The sequence below is a fragment of the Chelonia mydas genome, chromosome 8 (genome assembly GCF_015237465.2).
Source record: "Chelonia mydas isolate rCheMyd1 chromosome 8, rCheMyd1.pri.v2, whole genome shotgun sequence".
NCBI classification, from domain to species: domain Eukaryota; kingdom Metazoa; phylum Chordata; order Testudines; family Cheloniidae; genus Chelonia; species Chelonia mydas.
The window spans coordinates 93,213,219-93,232,621 of NC_057854.1; the positions used below are offsets into that span (position 1 = coordinate 93,213,219).

The 19,403-nt window shown below is 51.6% G+C and overlaps 1 protein-coding gene across 1 annotated transcript; it reads right to left on the bottom strand.

Annotated features, from left to right (window-relative positions):
• Positions 1 to 540: 540 nt before the first annotated feature.
• Positions 541 to 18,322, bottom strand: PCSK9 (proprotein convertase subtilisin/kexin type 9). The gene is made up of 12 exons (XM_007062195.4): positions 17,547 to 18,322; positions 15,095 to 15,286; positions 12,772 to 12,895; positions 11,813 to 11,946; positions 10,886 to 11,027; positions 10,074 to 10,270; positions 9,350 to 9,533; positions 6,062 to 6,232; positions 4,809 to 4,957; positions 4,245 to 4,425; positions 3,227 to 3,408; positions 541 to 2,989 (listed from the first exon to the last, which is right to left on the bottom strand). Exons 1-12 carry the CDS (start codon positions 18,048 to 18,050, stop codon positions 2,789 to 2,791), a joined length of 2,361 nt encoding a protein of 786 aa, XP_007062257.3. The 5' UTR covers positions 18,051 to 18,322; the 3' UTR covers positions 541 to 2,788.
• Between the last annotated feature and the right edge of the window lie 1,081 nt (positions 18,323 to 19,403).

The window sequence follows — 19,403 nt, forward strand, 5'->3', positions numbered from 1 at the left end:
GAAGGGTACGGGTAGATAATTTTGCCCTTCTAGTACCTCTCCTCAGAGGCTCTGTAATGCTACCCTGTAAGAGAGGGTAACGGAAGCACAGAACAGCTACTGTGTCCAAGCTCTCAGCCCGTCACTCTGGGTCTATGCTGTAGTTGGGAGCGACCTTTCCAGCCCCACTCGGCAGCTGTGCACTAGGGGCTCTAGGTAGCGCTGTAGACGTTCTGCCTCAGGCAAACGTTTAGGTTCTCAAGCCTGCCTGAGCTCCAGCACAAGCTGGACTGTCCACATTGCTGGGTTTAGTGCACTGGCTTGGTTACGTGGGGTGGGAGGCTCACTCCCAGCTTCATTCAGCACAGCTATACCTTAGTGGGGCCAGGACGACTCCTCGCTGTCCTGTACTTGGTCTAACCTCCTGTCCAAGCAACGTGGATGGCTAAGCACCATGCAAGTTCCCTGGGAGGTGGATGCCCATTCACAATGCTGAATACAACGGTTAATCTCCTGCCATTTTACACTAAGACGGTTGAGTACACAGATGAACTCCCAAGCTGTGGCATACATCTTTTATTTTAAAAAGACACCATTATCAAATGGGCTGTTTATAAAACTCAGAATAAATATTTTCAAGATACAAATGTAAAAACCACAGTACTATGAAAGCTTTCTTTATAAAAAAAGAACTGGTAATGAATTACAGCATGTTAATTCAAATATATAAACTTCCCAGAAGGGAGGACCCAAAAGGAGACCAGTTAAAGCAATACAGGAGGTCGACATTTACACTTCAACTTTCTTTTGCCCCTTTAAAAAAAAAGCTAACAAAGCAGCAGCAAAAACTCTATCTTTACAGATTAAAATCTGATTAAGCAAGCACTTAAACTAGAGGTTGCAAGCTTGACTAAGAGTAAACTGGGGCCTATTTGCCACACTATTAGGCTACCATTTGGGAGAGCTAAAGCTCCAAACAGTGTCAAACTAAATGAGCTAGCCCTGAGGGGGTCTAGTTGAAATCTGAGGAGTAAAGAAAAAAGCCCCCCCCCCCAACAGTGCATTTGGTTACAGAGATTCTGGTTTGGCCAAACTGACGATGCAAGTGACTACACCATAAAGATCACTTTTGTACTATAAATGTTTACATAAACAATGCATTGTGGGGTCAGGGATTGTAGTGAGATATAAACCAAGCCTGGCTAAACTACAGATCATGTCCATTAGCTTTAATGTACTTCCTAGGAATTCATGCTGCATTCATCACTGGGGAATTGGTTGTTACCAGCTGATCCCTGCTGGGGGGGCCTAGAGAAGGCGAAGTGATGGTTTCAGTCCAGTTCCTAGTGGCCAGGAGCCTGTATCCCAAAAATAATCAGAACTGACCCTCATGTGGTTGGTCTCAGCTAACGAAGGAAACAGTCCCCGGACGAAGGGCACTATGCCTCATGCACAATCTCTGGACCTGCAGAGAGAACCTCCTCACGCTGAGTGATCTGGGCGTGGGGATGGTGTGGCCAGGGAGGAGTGCTGTGGAGGCAAAGGACTGCCAACTAGGAGACCCAGAGGAGGCCTGGGCCAAATTCCTGCTGTTGCCACAGTGGGGCTAACTCCCTGATGTTCCTCTCTGGGGGGTTTTCCCTGGGGGTGGGTGGTAATTCCCTCTCCAGACCTCACCTGTCTCAGCAGCTCAGCGGCAGCTAGGTGGGGGAATCCATGGCGCTGCCCACACTGCTCTGTTGTGCACAGAGGCCTTCACTTTGCACGTTTCAGTGCCGCGACTGCTGGAGCAGGGGTTGTAAGGCACTTGGGGCTCTGCTTGGAGGAAAGACGCTATAGAACGATCAGAAAATGAGATTTTACTAGAAACAAAAAAAATTAAAATCCCTGCTGGGGTTTTTGGCTAATTGCAAATCAGAGCGCGAGGGCCCTGTGCTACGCCTCCTGGAGGATCAGTCTGAGCCCGAGGGGGGGACTACAGTGGCTTTAAGGCACATTTTAGACCCTGATTGGGTGTTGCTGCCAAGGCTGAGACAGCTTAGGCAGCTGAACTGCCTATGGGAGACAGTGCCAGCCAGAATCGCCTTAATGGCAGCCCCTACAGGTTCACCCACACCCCTCACTCTCTGCACTAGGGGATCTAGAGAGCCATATAAGTCCAGTTCCTGAGCCAGGGGAATTGTCCCCTTGCCAAACCCAAGGCTTTCACGGCCCCCTCACTGCCACAGCTGCTCACGGGGGCTATAGCAGGAGGGAGAATCCATCCCCGAGTGCAGAAAAAGGAAGAGGTGGTAACACAAATACCCACAGAATGCTGCAGAGGTAACCAAGGTACCTAGCAACCACAGCCAAGAACAGTGAAGGGCTTGCTGACCTGGTGCAGTAAATACACCTGCTTCGGTCACCCTCAAACCACTTGACTGACACTGAGCTTATAACCTTGCTGTTTGATAATAGAAACAAAATATGCTTACAAACTGGTGGGCAGGACTTCTTGCCAAATGTCACCCTGCTAGAATCCATATGTGGTAAATTAGGAGGTCCTGTGGAAGGGGCGGGGGGTGATTTCATCCTCAGGGCGCTGGGATTGAGCATTTCCAGACACCACAACCCTTGCATTTTAGATGTGTTATGACTCCCACCTGCAAGCAACTAGTGATTCTTATTCCATCACGATCAGCCCTGACCGAACTGGGAGTAGTGGCCTCAGCTCTGGAATCTGGAAAGGTGATGGTTTTGGAATGCGTCTTTTTTGGTGTGATGTCAGTTTAGTCTCAGCAGGGGTGCCTTGTGGCCATGGGCATTGTCCTCACTTGTAGTTGGAAGAGTGCTTGTCATTTTCCAAATGTCTGCTTCTGCAGCAGATGGCGATGGCCGCTGCCCCTTTGCCAGTGAGAGCACTCGTTACCACGCAAGTGTCATCCACGGCGTAGGCGCCAAGGGTGCCGGGCCCCCAGGAATACGCATTGCATCCTGTCAGAGTCCAGCCTTCATCACAGGACACGGCCACCTACCAGGAAGAGGGATGGAATCACTCTTTGTGGGGAAATATTAATATGGGTACGATTGAGAACTGGGGTAAGCAGGGACAGCTCCATTTATTTCAATGACTGGAGTGATGCTACGTAAAGCAGCTTTATGGGGTGGGGGGGGTTATGAAGAACCATTAGAATGTGGTAAGAACAATTTCAATTGACAGCTAGCAAAAGGATTCTGAAAATACCTACTGTGATTGGTTCTGCCATACCTTTTCTTGGAAGCCCACGGGTGAATGTTCCTTCACCTGGCATTCAATGCTGGGGGCGTGGCAGCAGGAAGTATGCAAGGTCACATCCGTTCTACCTACGCATTGGTGGTGTCCGGTCTCCATCTTTAGAACGGGTCTGACGTTGTCACTAAACTCTCCAGCAAGAGAATGGGAGCTACAACCTGCCAATAATACAGAACACTTCCAGGTGAATGCTCAAAGCCTGCTCTTGTGAGCAATTAGTTGTCAGGGAAATAAGTTTCTCTTAAAAACATGAAGCAGAAAATAGCATGGAATGGTGCAGAGGCAGCATCTCTGCCAACGCACCTCAAACCGGATATGAAATGCTCCCGGATATCACCAACAGAGGCCGCTCCAGAGTGGACAATGTCAGTCAAACCAGCATGGCGATTGTGATACGTGGGCAAATACACTCCAGAGGGTAAGACAAGACCCAAAAATTGTACTTGTGACCTAAGCAGGGTGTTTAATTTTGAACGTCAGGGCTAACAGATTATTCATTTTGCAAACCACCAGAAATCCAAGAACTGGAACCCACAAACAACAGCGGGAGGTGCTCTGAGCCACTGAACCTGTCAGCATGCTAAGGGAATGTGTGTGTCACAATCTCCCATACAAGGAGAACATGAAGTACTGGGAACAGAAACTGAAGTATCAGCTAGCTGCTTAGTTCAGGAACTATCAAACCAGCCTATACGGCACAAAAATAAGACCACGGATATAAATTAATCCAAGGACCTCCAAGCACTTTGTAAATATTCAACTGAACTTCCCAAGTGAATGTAGTAGGATTATTCTGGTTGCACAGGTGACTAGGCGGAGAGGGCGTTTGATAAATTATAAGAAGTTGGAATTAACCCTAAGACTCCCGAGAGTTCCTTTAAATTGGGTATCTCACTTATAAACAGAATGGGCTGGTCCAGCCTCAGACAGCAGAGAGTAAGGTTGGATCAAGCACTACTACTCTAGTTGTCATCAGCAAGACAGCCTACCGTACCTGTCAAAACATGGTTCTCCTTGGAGCAGCCCACTCCAGTTGTCGAAGTACCATCTGCAGTCTGGGAGCTGGTGTGAATCTGGCAGTCAGCTTTCGGCCAAATGCAACACCTCGCTATAGCGTAGACACCATGGCCGCCAAATGCATTGTGAGCAACACACTGCTTCCTGCCTCCATGAACCTACAATTCAGAAGGCACCATTGTAAGGCAACGTTTCCGACGTTTCTCGTCCCTGCTCACGGGAGCTATAGGAGCCTTGAGGTTGTTCCCCACACACACTATTTGCTAAGGGACAAATCCAACAGCCCTGATGGAGACCAAATGCCTCTGGAGTGCTGGAAGGTTTTGCCTGCATAAGGCCTGATGGGTGGGATCCTCAGTGAACTATTGGGTCCTAGGCTGAGGCCTAGATGCTAAGATATTTAGGGGCCGGACTCCCACTGAAATCAATGGGCGTCAGGCACCTATGTACCTCTGAGGAACGGCCTGAGAGATTTCAACAGGACATGAGATGTATGAGGGTCAACTGCAGCACCCCAAACCTCCCCACCGTGGAGCATCACCTCAATACGCTCTCCTCGCCGCTTGCCATTCGTGGAGAAGCTTGAGCAGCTGAGCATCTCCTCGTTCCCACTGCAGCGCACGACAGCTGTCGCAGAGCGAGTGGACCCGGACGGGGCAGACCACACGGAGCGGCAATACAACTGCTCACCTGAAAAGGGACGGCTCAGTCATCAGTCCCGTGCAGCAGGTTTGCTTCCCGTCGATGCCGCGTCCTCAGGAGCACATGGAATGCTCCAGGGGCCACGTTCAGTCACGTGAGTAAGTAAAATGGCAACGAGTGGGCTCGGTTCTGCACCAAGCAGCACGTATCGCTGACCACAAGAGGTTTCAGAATGAGAGCAAGCCCCGCTGCGCTCTCTACGTGCACAAACTCCCTGCCAACTTCTGAAAACCGGACCCTTCTGCCCTGCCCCAGCTCTGCCTAGTCCCGCCAAGGCCCCGCCCCCTGCTCTGCCTAGTCCCGCCAAGGCCCCGCCCCCTGCTCTGCCTAGTCCCGCCAAGGCCCCGCCCCCTGCTCTGCCTAGTCCCGCCAAGGCCCCGCCCCCTGCTTGCTCGCTGCCCTCCCTCCTCCCCCTTCCAAGTCGCTTGATCCTTTCCTCCTCTCTTCCCCTGCGCAGCTGGGCTCCCTTTGCTCTGGGGCTGGGATGGGAGCTGCGGCCTGAGGAGGAGCCTGCTGCCTGCCCGCCCATGAGATGCAGGTAGGAAGCAGCCTCGGCTAAGCAGGGACTGCTGGGGGTTGATGACCTGGCATCTCACCTGCCACCCTGCCCACAGTAACCGGGCTTTTGGTGTCCAGTCAGTACATCTTTTCAGTCCCCTTTCTGACTAGACTTTGTGGTTGAAAACCAGCCACATGGCAACCCTACATGACTTTCTTTGCACAAATCCAGCACAGTCAAGTCACTAGGGATAACTTACCTTAGACCTACAATGCAATTAAAAACACGCAGCTGGCGCACGTCTGCTGACTCGGGCTGGTGCTAAGGGACTGTTTAATTGCAATGTAGATGCTCTGGCTCAGGCTGCAGCCCGAGGTCTGCATGCCCCGACATCTACACCATAATTAAACAGCTGGCACGGGCCATCTGTGTGGTTTTCATTGCAGTGTAGACGTATCCTTAGAAGAGAATTCCAGCCCCTAAGTGGGTGTTGTTTCAGTCATGCACAGCTCAGCCTTAGTACCACGGCAATGCTGTCACCTTGAGCCTCTCCCTTGGCTGCACATCTGCCCCAGGAAGCGTGCGTGACTTACCTGCCATGAATTTGCTGGGCAGTCCTGCCACTCTGTTGGGCGTGACCAGCCTCTGGCCTTCAGGAAACCAAGCCTCATTGATAACGTTTTTGGTGGAGAAGTGAATTAGCCTTTGCCTCAGCTCAGAGAGCGTCAGAGCAGAGTCGGTGTTCAGAACCATGGCTGCGATGCCTAGGAGAGATGCACACATGCCATTTCGGTTTTAAAATGCGGATTTGAAGGTGAGAACGCGTATAGAAAGCCCTGGAGAATACACAGGCAAGCAGCAGTGTGTCTGCTTTAGATTACACCTCCAGGTGCCAGGTCTGCTTACACCTGGCAACGCCATTGCAGAATTTGTGTCACCAAAACCAAGTCTTCATTACACTTGTATTTGCACTGCAGCTATGTCAATTCAGAACCAGGCACATTTCAAAGGGGGAGAGAGACCTGACCACCTACCATGGATCATCAGTTTGAACCCAGGATCTCTCACACTAAAAGCAAGAGCTTCTACTTCCCAACCTAGCCCCTACTAGCTATAGTCAGCTCACAAGCCTCTTTTGTAGATCGGCCACTAGCAGGGGACAAAGACCCATACGGAGGTCACGTGAATGACATGCGCACTGTCCTTGGAGCAGACATACAGGAGTACCTGAGACTGTGATCGTCACGTGGTGTAATGAAGAGGGAATGTTGGGAATATTTTTATGATGCCTATGCATGCCTCAGTTTCCCCCTGTGCTTTGCACTGCTGTGCACGGACAGTGAAGGTTACACAGCTACTCTTGGGATAGAACAGAGCACATTAAGTGTTGAGTCACATAACTGCTGGGGATGGTATGAATGGGCCATCTAAGGACTGGCTAAGACCGACCCATATCAATGGAGGATCCAGAAAGACAGTGGGAACCCCAATGGCCAGAACATTCATAACTAGCGACCAAGAGGGAGGAGATTTTCCCCCACCCCTCGCCAGGAAGCAGAGCAAAACCCGCAGCTGGAGAACCAAGGGAGAAGGTGCCAGGTGCCTGGGTTAAGAGCTGGCCTTTGGAGACACACACACAGACCTGGGGCCAAGGACAAAGGGACAGAGACTGGGAGAGCAAGACAAGATGGCTTTCACCACGGCCAATCCAGACTCTGTCTTCACCTTTTCCTCTCTTTGCTAACCGAAGGACTGTTTGATGCTGTAGGACAGGTGCCAACTAAATTGTTAGCTTGTTTTGGAGAGGCAGCCTAGGGTGGCTGCAAATAAGCACGGCGCCCTGAAGGAGCACCGTACAAGCCTCCCAAAGGACTCTGGCTTGGATGGATTCACTGCAGGAAGCCATGGATCACTGGCACCTACAAGCCCAGTTGCAGAGTCTCGGAGGCCACGGGCTTGCCCCTGTGGCTCTATCGGAGTCCTTGGGGCCCAGCCCACAAAAGGGGTCACTGCCAAAGGGGTCACTGCCAGGCTGGGGGATGCACCAGATGCTGTGGATCTGTGACACGTGGCTACTGGGTCACTGACGACACTGCACCAGATGAGCTCTCCATTCGGGACTGGACCTCATCACACCCTGGATATCATGCCGCCCCTTCAGACATACTCCAGTGCAGCTCCGGCCTTCCATTTCACTCTGCGATTCATCAGGAAAGAAGGAAGTTCTGCTTTGCAAAACCAATATTCTCCCGACGGGATCCCACATTTGAGATCCTTAAACTTAACCTCCAGGCAGAAACATTTCAATGCACAAGCTCAGGTTTCTTCTTCATTTAATTCTTCGCTGATACACAGCAGCCTGATGGAGGGAGGTGCATGAGGAAAGAATCATCTAGGGAACCACAGGTCCCTGCAGCCTCCTCTCCACAGCATCAGCTTCAAAACCAGTTCACTCCCCTAAATGTTCCCATTAAAAATGTTAGTGACCTAGCATCAAAAAAACCTGTTGCCATCTGAGACTATTTTCCCCTAACATAACCTGCCGCCTAATTGAAAGCGTTCTTTCCTCATCGTAAACGTTTTCTCTTCTTCCCCTGCCTGTTCATCCCGTAGGGACCCATACTCTACAATCCCACTAGGACAGAGCATGTGTATTTATGGTCTGAGACGGAAACGTGTTGACAGTTAACAGCACTCAGCCTTGGGCCCAGGAATCCACAAGACACATCACTATTAGATCGTAGCACACAGCCGGGCATTTCCCATTGCTTAATCAGGGCACAGGCATGGATCTGCATGAAGCTGCTTTGTAAGGCTGGAGATGGGGCGGAGGCAGAAACTGATGTACAGATGTAGATGGACAGCACAGGGAGGGCCTTGCCCGATGTGGCCCAGATGCCACAGTACGTCTACACTGCAAAGAAAAACCCACAGCGCGGGGCAATTGAGTCAGGCTTGCAAGGGCTTAGACTGTGGGACTAAAATTGCTGCACAGATGTTCCCATTTGGGCTGGACCCCAGGCTCTGAAATGCGGTAAGCAGAGCGGGTTTCAGAGCCCTGGTTCCAGCCCGAGTGGGAACGTTTACACCGCTATTTTTAGCCCCCAGCCTGAGTCAATTGACCCAGGCTCTGAACCTTGGTGCCATGGGATTTTCTTTGCAGTGTAGATGTACTCACAGTCCATACCAATGGTAGCTCTGGGCCATGGCTGTCGAATAGTGTAGCATCAGGCCATGCACTGACTGCTTGCAGCCTTGTGTACTGTAGTTTTATCTTACGCCTTCCCCTGGGGCAGCACGATGCCTGTTTTGTCTGTAGGGCCCCACCTACACTGCATGACTCTGGTCACCTTCCAGCAGCCTCAGAAACAAATCACCTGATTGCAACCAAGTCCTGCCTTGTCTTTACTACAAGAGACACAGCAGTTGTTACCTGAGAGGGATAAAACATGGCTCCGCTTTGCAGCACCGAGTAGTATATGGCAAAGCCTAGAAGCCCCAATGGAGATCAGGCCTCCATTGCGCTAGGCGCTGTACAAACACATAACAGGAGACGGCCCCTGCCCCACTGAGCTACATAGACAAAGGACTATTATCCTAGTGTCACAGATGGTGAATTGAGGCACAGAGAACTTAAGTGACTTTCCCCAGATAACACAGGAAACTCAAGTCCAATGCCTCCCTGCTCCCGTCCGAGGAGCTAGGACTCATGTTTTAACCACACCCCCGAAGTGCGATAGAACCCAGTTCTGCCCAGGTTGCACTTGTGCTAGTCAACGTAATGTGCTTTGCTGGGGATTTTTTTACCCTGCTAGGCACACGGTCACACAGCCACTACTGCTTGATCCTACTGCTGCATTTAAAAAATACAATCGATTCACCTGCCACGTGTGCAGCGGCTTGGGACGTCCCACTCTGGGAAGTGAAGCAGGTGCTGCAGTCGCTGGAGGCCCCTATGATATCGTCGCCCGGGGCAAAGACATCCACACACCGGCCAAAGTTTGTTCCTAAGGCTCCCATGGAGGCGGGCTGGTCCTGGAAGTCGGTTGCCCCGACAGTGATCACCTGAGGGTTAGAGCACAATGACACGAGTCAACTGGGACGTCAGCAGCGAACAGATTGTCCATAATTGCATTAAAAGTCCCAAACCAATCCACCCCGGCCTGTACAATTCCTCCTGCTCACCAGGGTGAAAGCTATTGAATAATGTTTTGCCTTCACAGGAACACAAAACCACGCCCCTCCTTCAGGATTAGAGGAATTGTAAATGACTAGGACGATATAATTCCCCAGGGAGACTCAAAGTTCATTGCAAGGGTGGGGATAGCCAGGAGCCCAGAGCTCCTTCCAGCAGGAGCGATGTGCTTCGGGGCCCCCTCCCCACACCAAACAAACTGCGGTGGGGACTCTGACCCATAGCATGCTTTGTCCAAAGGGCAGGAAGCGATTGTTATCCCCATTCTACACCCAAAGAAACTGAGGCACAGATGGAGTGACATGCCTTGGTCAAGGCCAGACGACAGCAAACCTGTGGCAGAGTCAAGAATAGAAGCCAGGTCTCTCAGTACCCACTCAGTCAGTGAAAGCAGTGTCCTAGCCCCATACCTCTGGTTCAGACGCAGGTGAGTACAAGCAGGCATCCTCCTTGTAGTTGCCAGCTGCAGCAATCATTATCACTCCCGTCTGCACCATCAGCCGACAAGCTGCATTCAAAACACGGCTGTAACCTCCAGCAAAGGGGAGCAACACCACCAAAGGGGTGTAGGGCTGGGCAGTCAGGGTCTTCTTGATAAACTCCAGACCTGTTGATCAAGCACAAATGAAGCGGACAGAAACCGACCACAGAAAAGGACAGCACTAATGACTCACTCGCATCCTGCTAGCTGGGAAGTGGGGGGCCAGATTCAGCTCTCCCCTCCAGCTGGAAAGAAGCAAGATCCTTTTCCGGAAAACATCCTTAGCAATAAAATACAGGGAAAGAGACTCAGTGAATCAGCAACTGTTGCTCAGTACAGGCGAGCAGGCTGATGGGATGAGTCAACAGAACCCCAGCAGAGGTGCCCTCCGGGAGGGGCTCTCCTTCCAGTGAGGTTAGGAAAAGCGGTTAACCCCTTGTTCACTCGGGACGAGTGCACCCTGTCACAGAGTGTTCAGAGGCACATCACAGTGAGGTGCTAAAGGTCAGTTTCAAAAGAGCTCAGCAGATTGGGTGTGGGGCACTTCTGAAAATCCACTTCTCAGGTGCCTAAATGGGAGTTGAGCGCTTCTGACAATCTGACCCCATGGGCCTGAGCCAAGTGCCACTGAAGCCAACAGGCGTTGGCTTTCAGTGGGCGTTGAATCGGCCCCTAAAATCCCAACTGTCCAATCAGGCTCTCATGATTTAGACACTACACACCTCAATGGTTCTTACTCACCAATCAGGGTCCCGCTGACCGTGCCCTTGCCTTGGCAATTCAGCACCCGAAGGCTGCGAACGCTGGCTCCCTTAGCCACACCAGCATCCCTCCCGCTCACCACGCCGGCCATGTGGGTTCCGTGGCTATCGCACTTGCTGGCCTGCCAGAGAGGGGAAGTCAAGCAAGGCAGCGAACGTTTCCAGAACCATCCCATGCATTGGCACCAATACACACACTTGGGGCCCAATCCTGCAAACACTGACACGCACGATAGTGCTTCTACTGACATCAATACAGAGGGACTCATGCATGTCGGTGCATGCAGGATCAGGCCCTTTATTTGCTACCACCATTTCTATCATTACACTTTTATGCTATTCTCTAGCGTATTAGCCATTTTCAGTGATACAGCTGCTAAGTAACACAGGAATTGCTCGCGGGGTCAGACCCGTAGTCCATCTAGCCCAGTATCCAGTCAGACAGTGGCTAGCAGTAGATGCTTCACAGGAAGGTTCAAGACGTGGGACAATCTGCCCCCCATGAAGGTTTGATCCTGATCCCTAGTAGTTAGAGACTGGCCTAACCCCTGAAGCATGAGGTTTTATCCCTTCCAAAATTCTTTCTTTGCATTAACTCTGGATAGTCTCGTTATCCATATAACCATCCAATCCCACTGAAGGCCCTGGGCTGTGAACTTGAGATGCAGGTGTTCTTAGCCTTTGATCTCTCTTAGATTTGCTAAGCATAACACATAATAGTGGGCAGAGTCCTATAGAGAGGGGTGGCAATTGTGCAGGATGCCAGCATGCTTCTGTTGCCCTGGGTTTGGGATGCTCACATTACTCTTACGTCAGCTGGGCCCCATTCCAATCACCACAACCTGAGCTGTTCCTCTCACAGGCAGTGAGAGCCCAGGACCCTGACAGAGCCCATAGGCTCGCTCACCTGTCTGTGAAAGCGCGTGCCGTCCTCCTCTGGCACATTCTCGAAGTCCGTCACAAACACTCTGCCCTCTATCTCCCGATGGTTGCTCTGGATGCTGGTGTCTAGCAGGTAAACCTCAACCAGATCTCCTTTATCTACCAAACACAAGCCATGGCACAGTCAGTGTGAAAGGCAGCAATGCCCTCAGAAAGCACACACACCATTATGGCCAGAGCAGTCGTAGCTGTCATCAGCCCAGCACTCTAGCCGATGACACAGATGTTTTCTGGGCACCACCATCTTACAAACCACATGGCTACATTTTTACAGCCATGTTATCAATTCCTGCAAACAGTGGCTTGCAAGGGAAACAACAAACAATGCATCCATCCAGTGCCTATATAGGGCCCAATCCTGCAAACTCTGCATGCACACAGCTCCCACTGACTTCCAGGGTAGTTATGCAAGCTCCCTTGCCCCCCAGAACCATAGCAATAGCAGTTTCTTCGGTTCTCGACTCCATCCTCCTAAGGACGCGCAAAAGGCGCCAACGACCTGCAGGAAGAGCAGGAGAAAACAATGTAGACCAAGGGCTCTGCTCCAGATGTTGCCAACCTGCCCCGTCCTCACACGGTAAATGTATCCCAGATTTGGAGGGGAAGGTTACCATAGAGAGTTGATTGGCTTGGCCCCGTCCCTAGCAAGCCACGCCCCCTCAAAAGCTCAGAGTGCCAAAGACGCCAACAAACTCCCTGGAGAAGAGGACATCGGTCCCCCTGGGGTAGGAAGAAAGGTTGTGTCCGAGATTAGTGTTCTGCGCAAATGTAGTTCCAAGTGTGTGCAGAAAAGTGAGAGGTTTCCTACCTTCTCTGCATGCATGCATTTGGAAGGTACAATTTTGCCCCTGGAAATCATCTCCTGCCCCATGAATTCTCCTTTAAAATAAATTCAAATAAGGGGGGGGGGAGAAGAGCCCTTACTGGGAGGGTTATATTCGCCAGACTTGTACTGTGCTGGGACGATCCTGCCGAGGTTCCAGGGAATGCTCTGAGCAAACACATAGGAGTCCTCTTCAATGTAATCAACGTGCGGCAGCCGCAAAGCCTGTGCAAAAGAAACATCACAGAGAGATGGCATGGACACACCCTAGCTACCGAGTACTCGGTGCACACCACGCAGAACAGGAACAACGTGGGATGCGCTCAGCTGTTCTATCTAGCAGCTTCCTTGCACCGGGCCAGGGAAAGATTGCAGCTGCCCAAGGCAGGTGGCTTATTCTCTCCTAGGCTCTGATGCTGCACGACTGAAGCCGATGAGGGCTGAGTGCTCAACTGGTCAAAGCCCAACCTGCAGGGTGACGGACCCACAGAGCTTTATTTGTCGAATGTGGGGAAAAAAAACAACCTCAACTCAATCCCAGACCCAGAGCTGCATGTTAGGAGCCAAACATTCTGTGGGTGTAAACTGATGCCCTGGAGTCAGCGGCGCTGCACCAGTTCACAGCAGTGGAGAAAGTAGTCCTCAGTCCGAGTCCGAGAGCAGGGTTTGTTACTCCAGGCATTCCAGTTCCATTAGCGCCTGTCCCGTAGCTGTGCTACGGAAGCCTGCACAAGGGACGAAGAACTGACACCGTGGGAGACGGGGCCATGCCGTAGGCTCGATTTCCACTGGGACCTGGCTCTAAGACTGATGATGGTCACAATGAGTTTCACAATATTCTTGATGTGCCCATTCCGGATTGTCCAGCCCCACCCACATGACCAGTATCTTCCACTAGGGTGGGACAGCTCCAAGCAGAGGTGCAACCACAGACAAAATGCTGGTAGAGAGCAGGAGCCTCCTAATGCATTGAGGTGGCCACTTACAAGATACTAAACCGCCAGCAGTTGTCCCTGTAGCTCCAAGGTTGTGCCCTTTGTAGCCCTTGCTAGAATACACATGTACCACAGTGACCATACTTTCCTGGGAGCAGAGCTGGATGCAGCTCCCTGCAGAGCTCATCAATGCCACTTGCTCTGGAAGGCACAGAGGGGTTCCTAGAGACATAGGAAGGATGGTCTGATGGCTAAGGCACAGATCTGGCTGTCAGGGAATTCGGGTTCTAGGCCTCGCTCTACCACATTCATTTCTAATTTCTGTGCCTCAGCTCTGTGAGGTTCTATTCAGCAAAGCACTCTGAGGTCCTCTGGCAGGTGCAAAGGGGAATTACAGAGACCCAGGCCAGGCACTCCCTCTGCCGGGGGTGGCAGTGCTGCCCTGGGAGCAAAGGGCTGGCCTCAGACCTCAAACTCAAGTCGTTATGTGGCAACACGCTCACACGACCCCTGACAGCATGACGGACCACATCTGCAACTGCAAAACGATTGTCCTAAAGCAGCGAAAACAAAGAACTTGTGAATGGCACAGGCACCTAAATCTGTAGCAGCCCAGTGAAGAGAGAACATAAAGTAAAACAGCTCCTTAACTGAATTTCTTCTCCTGGGGAAATCCCATGTTCTTCTCACAGTCACCTCCTCAGAAGAGGAGCACTGCATTGCCTCTGCTTAAATGCAAGTTACGCCCACGTGCTCTTTGATCAGTGAAGACATATGACTAGCAGCCACAAGTCTGTATCCAGCCATGTGGGTGGAGTACCTGGGACTTGCATCACCTTGGATTCCTGATTGGATCTACCTTACTTTGGATTCTTTCCGAGTTTTACAGACCCACCATTTACAATTTGTTTCAAATATCAGTGAGATCCCACACAAAGCAGCAGGCATCAGAAAGCAGGTACGCAAAATCAGCGCAATGACTTTTGTCAGATTGGGGAGGGACAGTGGAATTGCCGGACGGGTCAGACCCAAGGTCCACCTAATCTGGATTCTGTCTTGAACAGTGGCCAGCACCAGATGCTTCAGAGGAAATTACAAAAAGTCTCATGCAGGCAGTTATGGAATAATCAACCCACAGGAAAGTTTCTTCCTTAAACCCATAAATTAGAGATTAGTTTATGCCCTGAAGCATGAGGATTTACAAACCTTGCAAACTTGTGGATGGAGAGGTGGGTATTTTAATCCTTACTCTTGCAACTCTAGATGTTCTCACTGTCTAGACAGACAAACATTCTCTAGGTTGTATCCTTTTACTTCCAGCATATGCTGCTTTCCTGCCTTTCAATCTACATGGTTCTTGCCTCAAACAGAATTGTTACCACTGGGAAAAAAAACCTACTCTCCACACTGCCTGCCCTACCCCAGATGCCTCCGAACAGAAAACAAAACCAGTGCAGGCTGAAAAGACAGATGTACAACATCCTCTTACCAAATCCAGCACATCACTGCTCATCTTTACAAGAAATCCCTGGAACAGATCCTGGAAGATGTGAAGGATTTTGGTTAGGTAGCCATGCTTCGCTGCTCGAGCTTGCAGCCTGCGGATGGTTCTCTCTGTCTGGGATTTATGAGTTTCCTCCTTCAGCACCACTATGTACTGCCCGGGTAATCTCCACATGTCCTGAATTTAAACAAGCAGAAGAAGATTTTTCAAAGCCATGCACCTTCACAGAGCAAACACTGCTGTTCAAATTCTCACTGCAAGCTCAGTCACTTGAGCTGTTACTTTAATCAGCACAGCAGAGTTCATTTTATAATGTAATCTACACATGATCTGAAGGAAGGAACTGGGTGCAGTATTGTGAGCCCTAACTATTCAAAAATCATGAGATTGGCTTCACGGTCATGAGATTTTTTTAAAAAAATAATTTAGGTTTTCTTTGGCTTCTGGTTTTCGAGTCTGCAGAGCCCACATGGATCACATTTCCAAACTGTCCTCTGCAACCGGAAGGGCTAGAAACTTACAAAACAAAAGGGAGATTTTTACGTAATCACTTGACTCCAGGAGCTGGGACTTGAATAAGAATTTACGAGAGCTGGCAGCACCATGAATGCACTGAGCCTGTATTATTCTCATGGAGAGGCACTGAGCTCTCGCAGCTGCAGATGAAGTAGTCATGGGGAGATGCAGGTGCCAGGCCCATTCAGAGCTTAACAGGGGAATGAAATACCCCACACTTCTCATTAAACTGCATGGACACAGTTGCCAAGGCAGCTGCATTATACTCAGAAAACATCTTACCAAGTCCCCAAACAGTGTGAAATCACCACTTCATCATGGGGAGGTAGAAGGTAAGAGTGGGGGTTAAGTGGACAGTCTAGCAGGTCAGTGGGACACCAACCCAGCCCCATCCCATATGCTCAATTCCACCCTCAGTGACCAGAACCCTCCCACACTCTCAGGACAAGCCAACCGCCCTCCTGCCCAAATTTTTCTGTACCTGCAGCTCTCTGCATCACTTACCAAACCCTCCCCTCCTCAAGGGGAAGAAAAGGGTCCCCCCAGAGCTCTGTTTCTAAAGTCACCCAGTTGGCTCTAAAAGGGCTTAAGAGCCTGCTCCCGAAAGAGGTAGAAAAGAAACTACGAGGCCAGGTCCACAGCCTAAAGGCACCAGCCCATCGTAGCTGCAACGAGTTAGCGCCACAAGTCACTGCCTGCCCCCGCACACCAATGTGCCTTCCCTAAGCCTCCTTCCCAAGCATGGCTGCTTTGCAACCCCGCACGCTCCACAGCGCAAAGCCGCTCTCCAGAACAGGGGGCGCGTGGCTTTATTTATTTGATTTCTCTGGCTGTCACAGGACACAAGAGACGCTCAACGGACACCCAGGGAGCTCACACCAAGAAGGTGGCATGCGCCCATCCCTCTTGCCATCCCCTGGCACCGTCGCCTCTCGCCTGCTGCCCAAGAGGCTGCAGGCACGTCAGCTCCGTCTCTGCCCCTCCTTTATGCCGAGATCCACCTGATCACCACCACAACCCAGCGCTAACACAGAGACCTTTTATCAGGAGGTCCCGCAGGTGGGCACGCAGCGGTGCAGCTAGAACCAGCAAAAATCATTTGATTCTTTGCAACAGTTTGTTTTATTCATTTTATCCGCGGGGGGGGGGGGGGGGGGGGGAGGAAGATTCCTGCCCCCCTGGAGAGGGAGGCTTGGGGCAGAATCAGGTCCTGCCCTTGCGGGTGGGGCAGTCTCTCCTGGAGGAAGTGGGGGCTCTTGCCCCTGAGGGATTGGAGGCCTTGGGGGTGGGAAGAGAGTTGTGCCCTGCCCAGCAGCGCGGGAACCATTTTTATAGTGGGGGTGCTGAACCAAACTGGTGTATGATGGAAACCATTTCAAGCTACGGCACCCCTCGTACCAGCACTTATGGTCTCCCCGCCTCCCGAGGGAGTCGAGTCCTGCCCCCAGAAGGAGGGGAGGGGGGTTGGTCGGGGGGGGGACGGGGGAGTCGAGTCCTACCACGGGGTGGGGTTGCAGATGGAGCCTCACCCCGCAGCGACGGCTCCAAGTCTCCTGCCCCACGGGGCCGCTCAGGTTTGGCCGCAGGGCGGAGAGGGGGGAGCCCAGGCGCCAGGGGGCCGTGGCCGGAGCTGGGCAGCCCCGGGGGCAGACGCCGGCGCGGCGGGGCGAGCTCTTCGTTTGGTCTGCATGTGCGTGGCACGCAGAGCCATGGGCAGGGGCCAGGGAACCGGAGGCCCCCCCCCACGCGGCTAAGGGACTTGCCCAAGGTCAGCCGAGGAGCCAGAGGCAGAGCCAGAAAGCGGCTCCCCCGGCCTCGCAGCTCAAGCTCCCCTCCTGCACCAGGCGGCTCCCCGGCCCCGGGCTCCAGCCCCCTTCCCCGCGACCCAGCCCGCTCTGCCGCCAGCCCCGACGCCGCTCACCTTGTTGGTCCTGTAGAAAGCGGCCGAGCCCAGCTGCCTCCCGACCTCCGTCTGGTTTTCCTCCTCCGAGGGGAAGGACAGCGCCAGCTCGTCGTCCTCGTCGTGCTCCTCCTCAGCGGCGGGGCCCGGGGCCAGCAGGGCCAGCGTGCCCAGCAGCAGCAGAGCGCGGGGGCAGCGGCCCATGCTCCGGGGAGCCTTAGAACCCAGGGAGCGGCGGCCGCAGAGCCTAGAACCCGGCTCGAAGGCGCGAGGCGGAGCCGAGAACCCGGCTGGCGCGGAGCCTTTGGGGGCGCGCGGGCTGAGCTCTGTGGGGACCCCGGCAGGGAGCGCGGTCGGCTCCCCCGGCTGCTCCTGCCGCGGCTGAGTCGGATTCGCGAACGGCGAGTGCTCCCCTCGCGCACACGCTCGGTGTGGCCACTTCCCCCCCTCACACTTCCACGTGCTTCCCGAAATCTTTTGGGCGTGGATGTGCCGGATCACGCCACTATTGTCCCATCGGACCATTCTAGCTTGTTAAACATTAATTGGAGTTTTACTTATCCATTGAGATCAGGTTTCTGCCCCTTTTTTCTTTCCTGGCGTCATATTACAGGATTATTTAAGCAAAAAAAAAAAAAAAATACCATTCACAGCTTGAGGAAGAAAAATGCAGATTTTTCTGTGCATGAGCCACTCCAAATACACAAAGGAGAACAGTCTAATTAAATGCACCTGGGCAGTGATTGCATGTAATAGACATTGCTGTATTTTATACTTGTAATGTGCATGCAGTTTTATGCACACATATTACAAACTAGCAAACAGTCCTACTGTGGGTTATTGTATTGCTACCACATACAAGAAATAGTTGATTCCAGTTCTCCAGGGTATAATAAATTAACATTTTCCCAGTACTTTGATCCTAGGAAAGTATATTTTCCAAGGGCAACCCAGGCGTATCACACAATTGTACTGAGCCTAGCCACAAGTAAATGCTAACATTAAAACAGCAACATACACAGACATATCAAATTAGCCCAGCTAGGGACAAAGCCTCCTGACTGCAAGTCCTATAAATAAAACAGAGCATGGGGAAATGAATTTGTTTTTTTTTTAATTAGCTGGCAAAAATAAAGGGTTAACAAAATCCATTACTAGAACACACACTCCACCAGACAAACCGTCCTGAGGAGGGGCAGCAGTTATGTGGACATCCTGACGTCCCACAAAAGACACAAATAGTAGAAGCTTTGGAAAAGAATCAACCTTAAAACCAGCTAGTACAGTTCTGCATGATCCTTAGGGCAGGGATTCAGTGCTTTGCTTGTCACACATCACCTACTGTAAAAACCTAGGATTAAGGCAGACAGAATAAAATGGCTGCTCCATAAAATCCAGAGTGACCTGCAAACTAATCCCTGCAAAGATCTAGCTAAATTTGGAGTGAGATGAAAGCTGTCCCCAGGAAATAATAACGTCATGATAAGAGAACCCACTCAGTCCACCAGAACATGCCCTATGTATCTATCTTGGTTATCACTTTGCTGCATCTTCTCCTTTGAACAAGTGAATAGCAAACTCAGAGCCATCACTGGCAACCTGCAGAGTAACCCACGTAAGACAACAGAAAAGCCATCACCAGGAGGTGACATTGTCACACTGTCCCTAGCAAGGCACCACAGTAGGGCAGCAGGATCTGTGAACATTTACAAGCAACATGATTACAGCTGCAGGTTTGTCACAGCAGGGGAAAAAATTAATGGAAAGTGTGATCTTCCTATTTGACCGGGATCTTTTTGTGTGTCTGTGACTTACCCTGCAGCTGCAGCTCCTGTCCCGTGGGGCTGGGACTAGCTCCCGGCTCTGGGCATTGCAACC

Excerpts from the sequence above, each read along its gene's own strand:
- PCSK9 (XM_007062195.4), bottom strand. The coding sequence starts at position 18,050 with ATGGTCCGATGGGACAATAGTGGCGTGATCCGGCACATCCACGCCCAA. Across the intron at positions 4,426-4,808 it reads GGCGAGGAGAGCGTATTGAG|GTTCATGGAGGCAGGAAGCA; the intron begins GTGATGCTCCAC and ends TCTGAATTGTAG. Across the intron at positions 3,409-4,244 it reads GGAGAACCATGTTTTGACAG|GTTGTAGCTCCCATTCTCTT; the intron begins GTACGGTAGGCT and ends TATTATTGGCAG.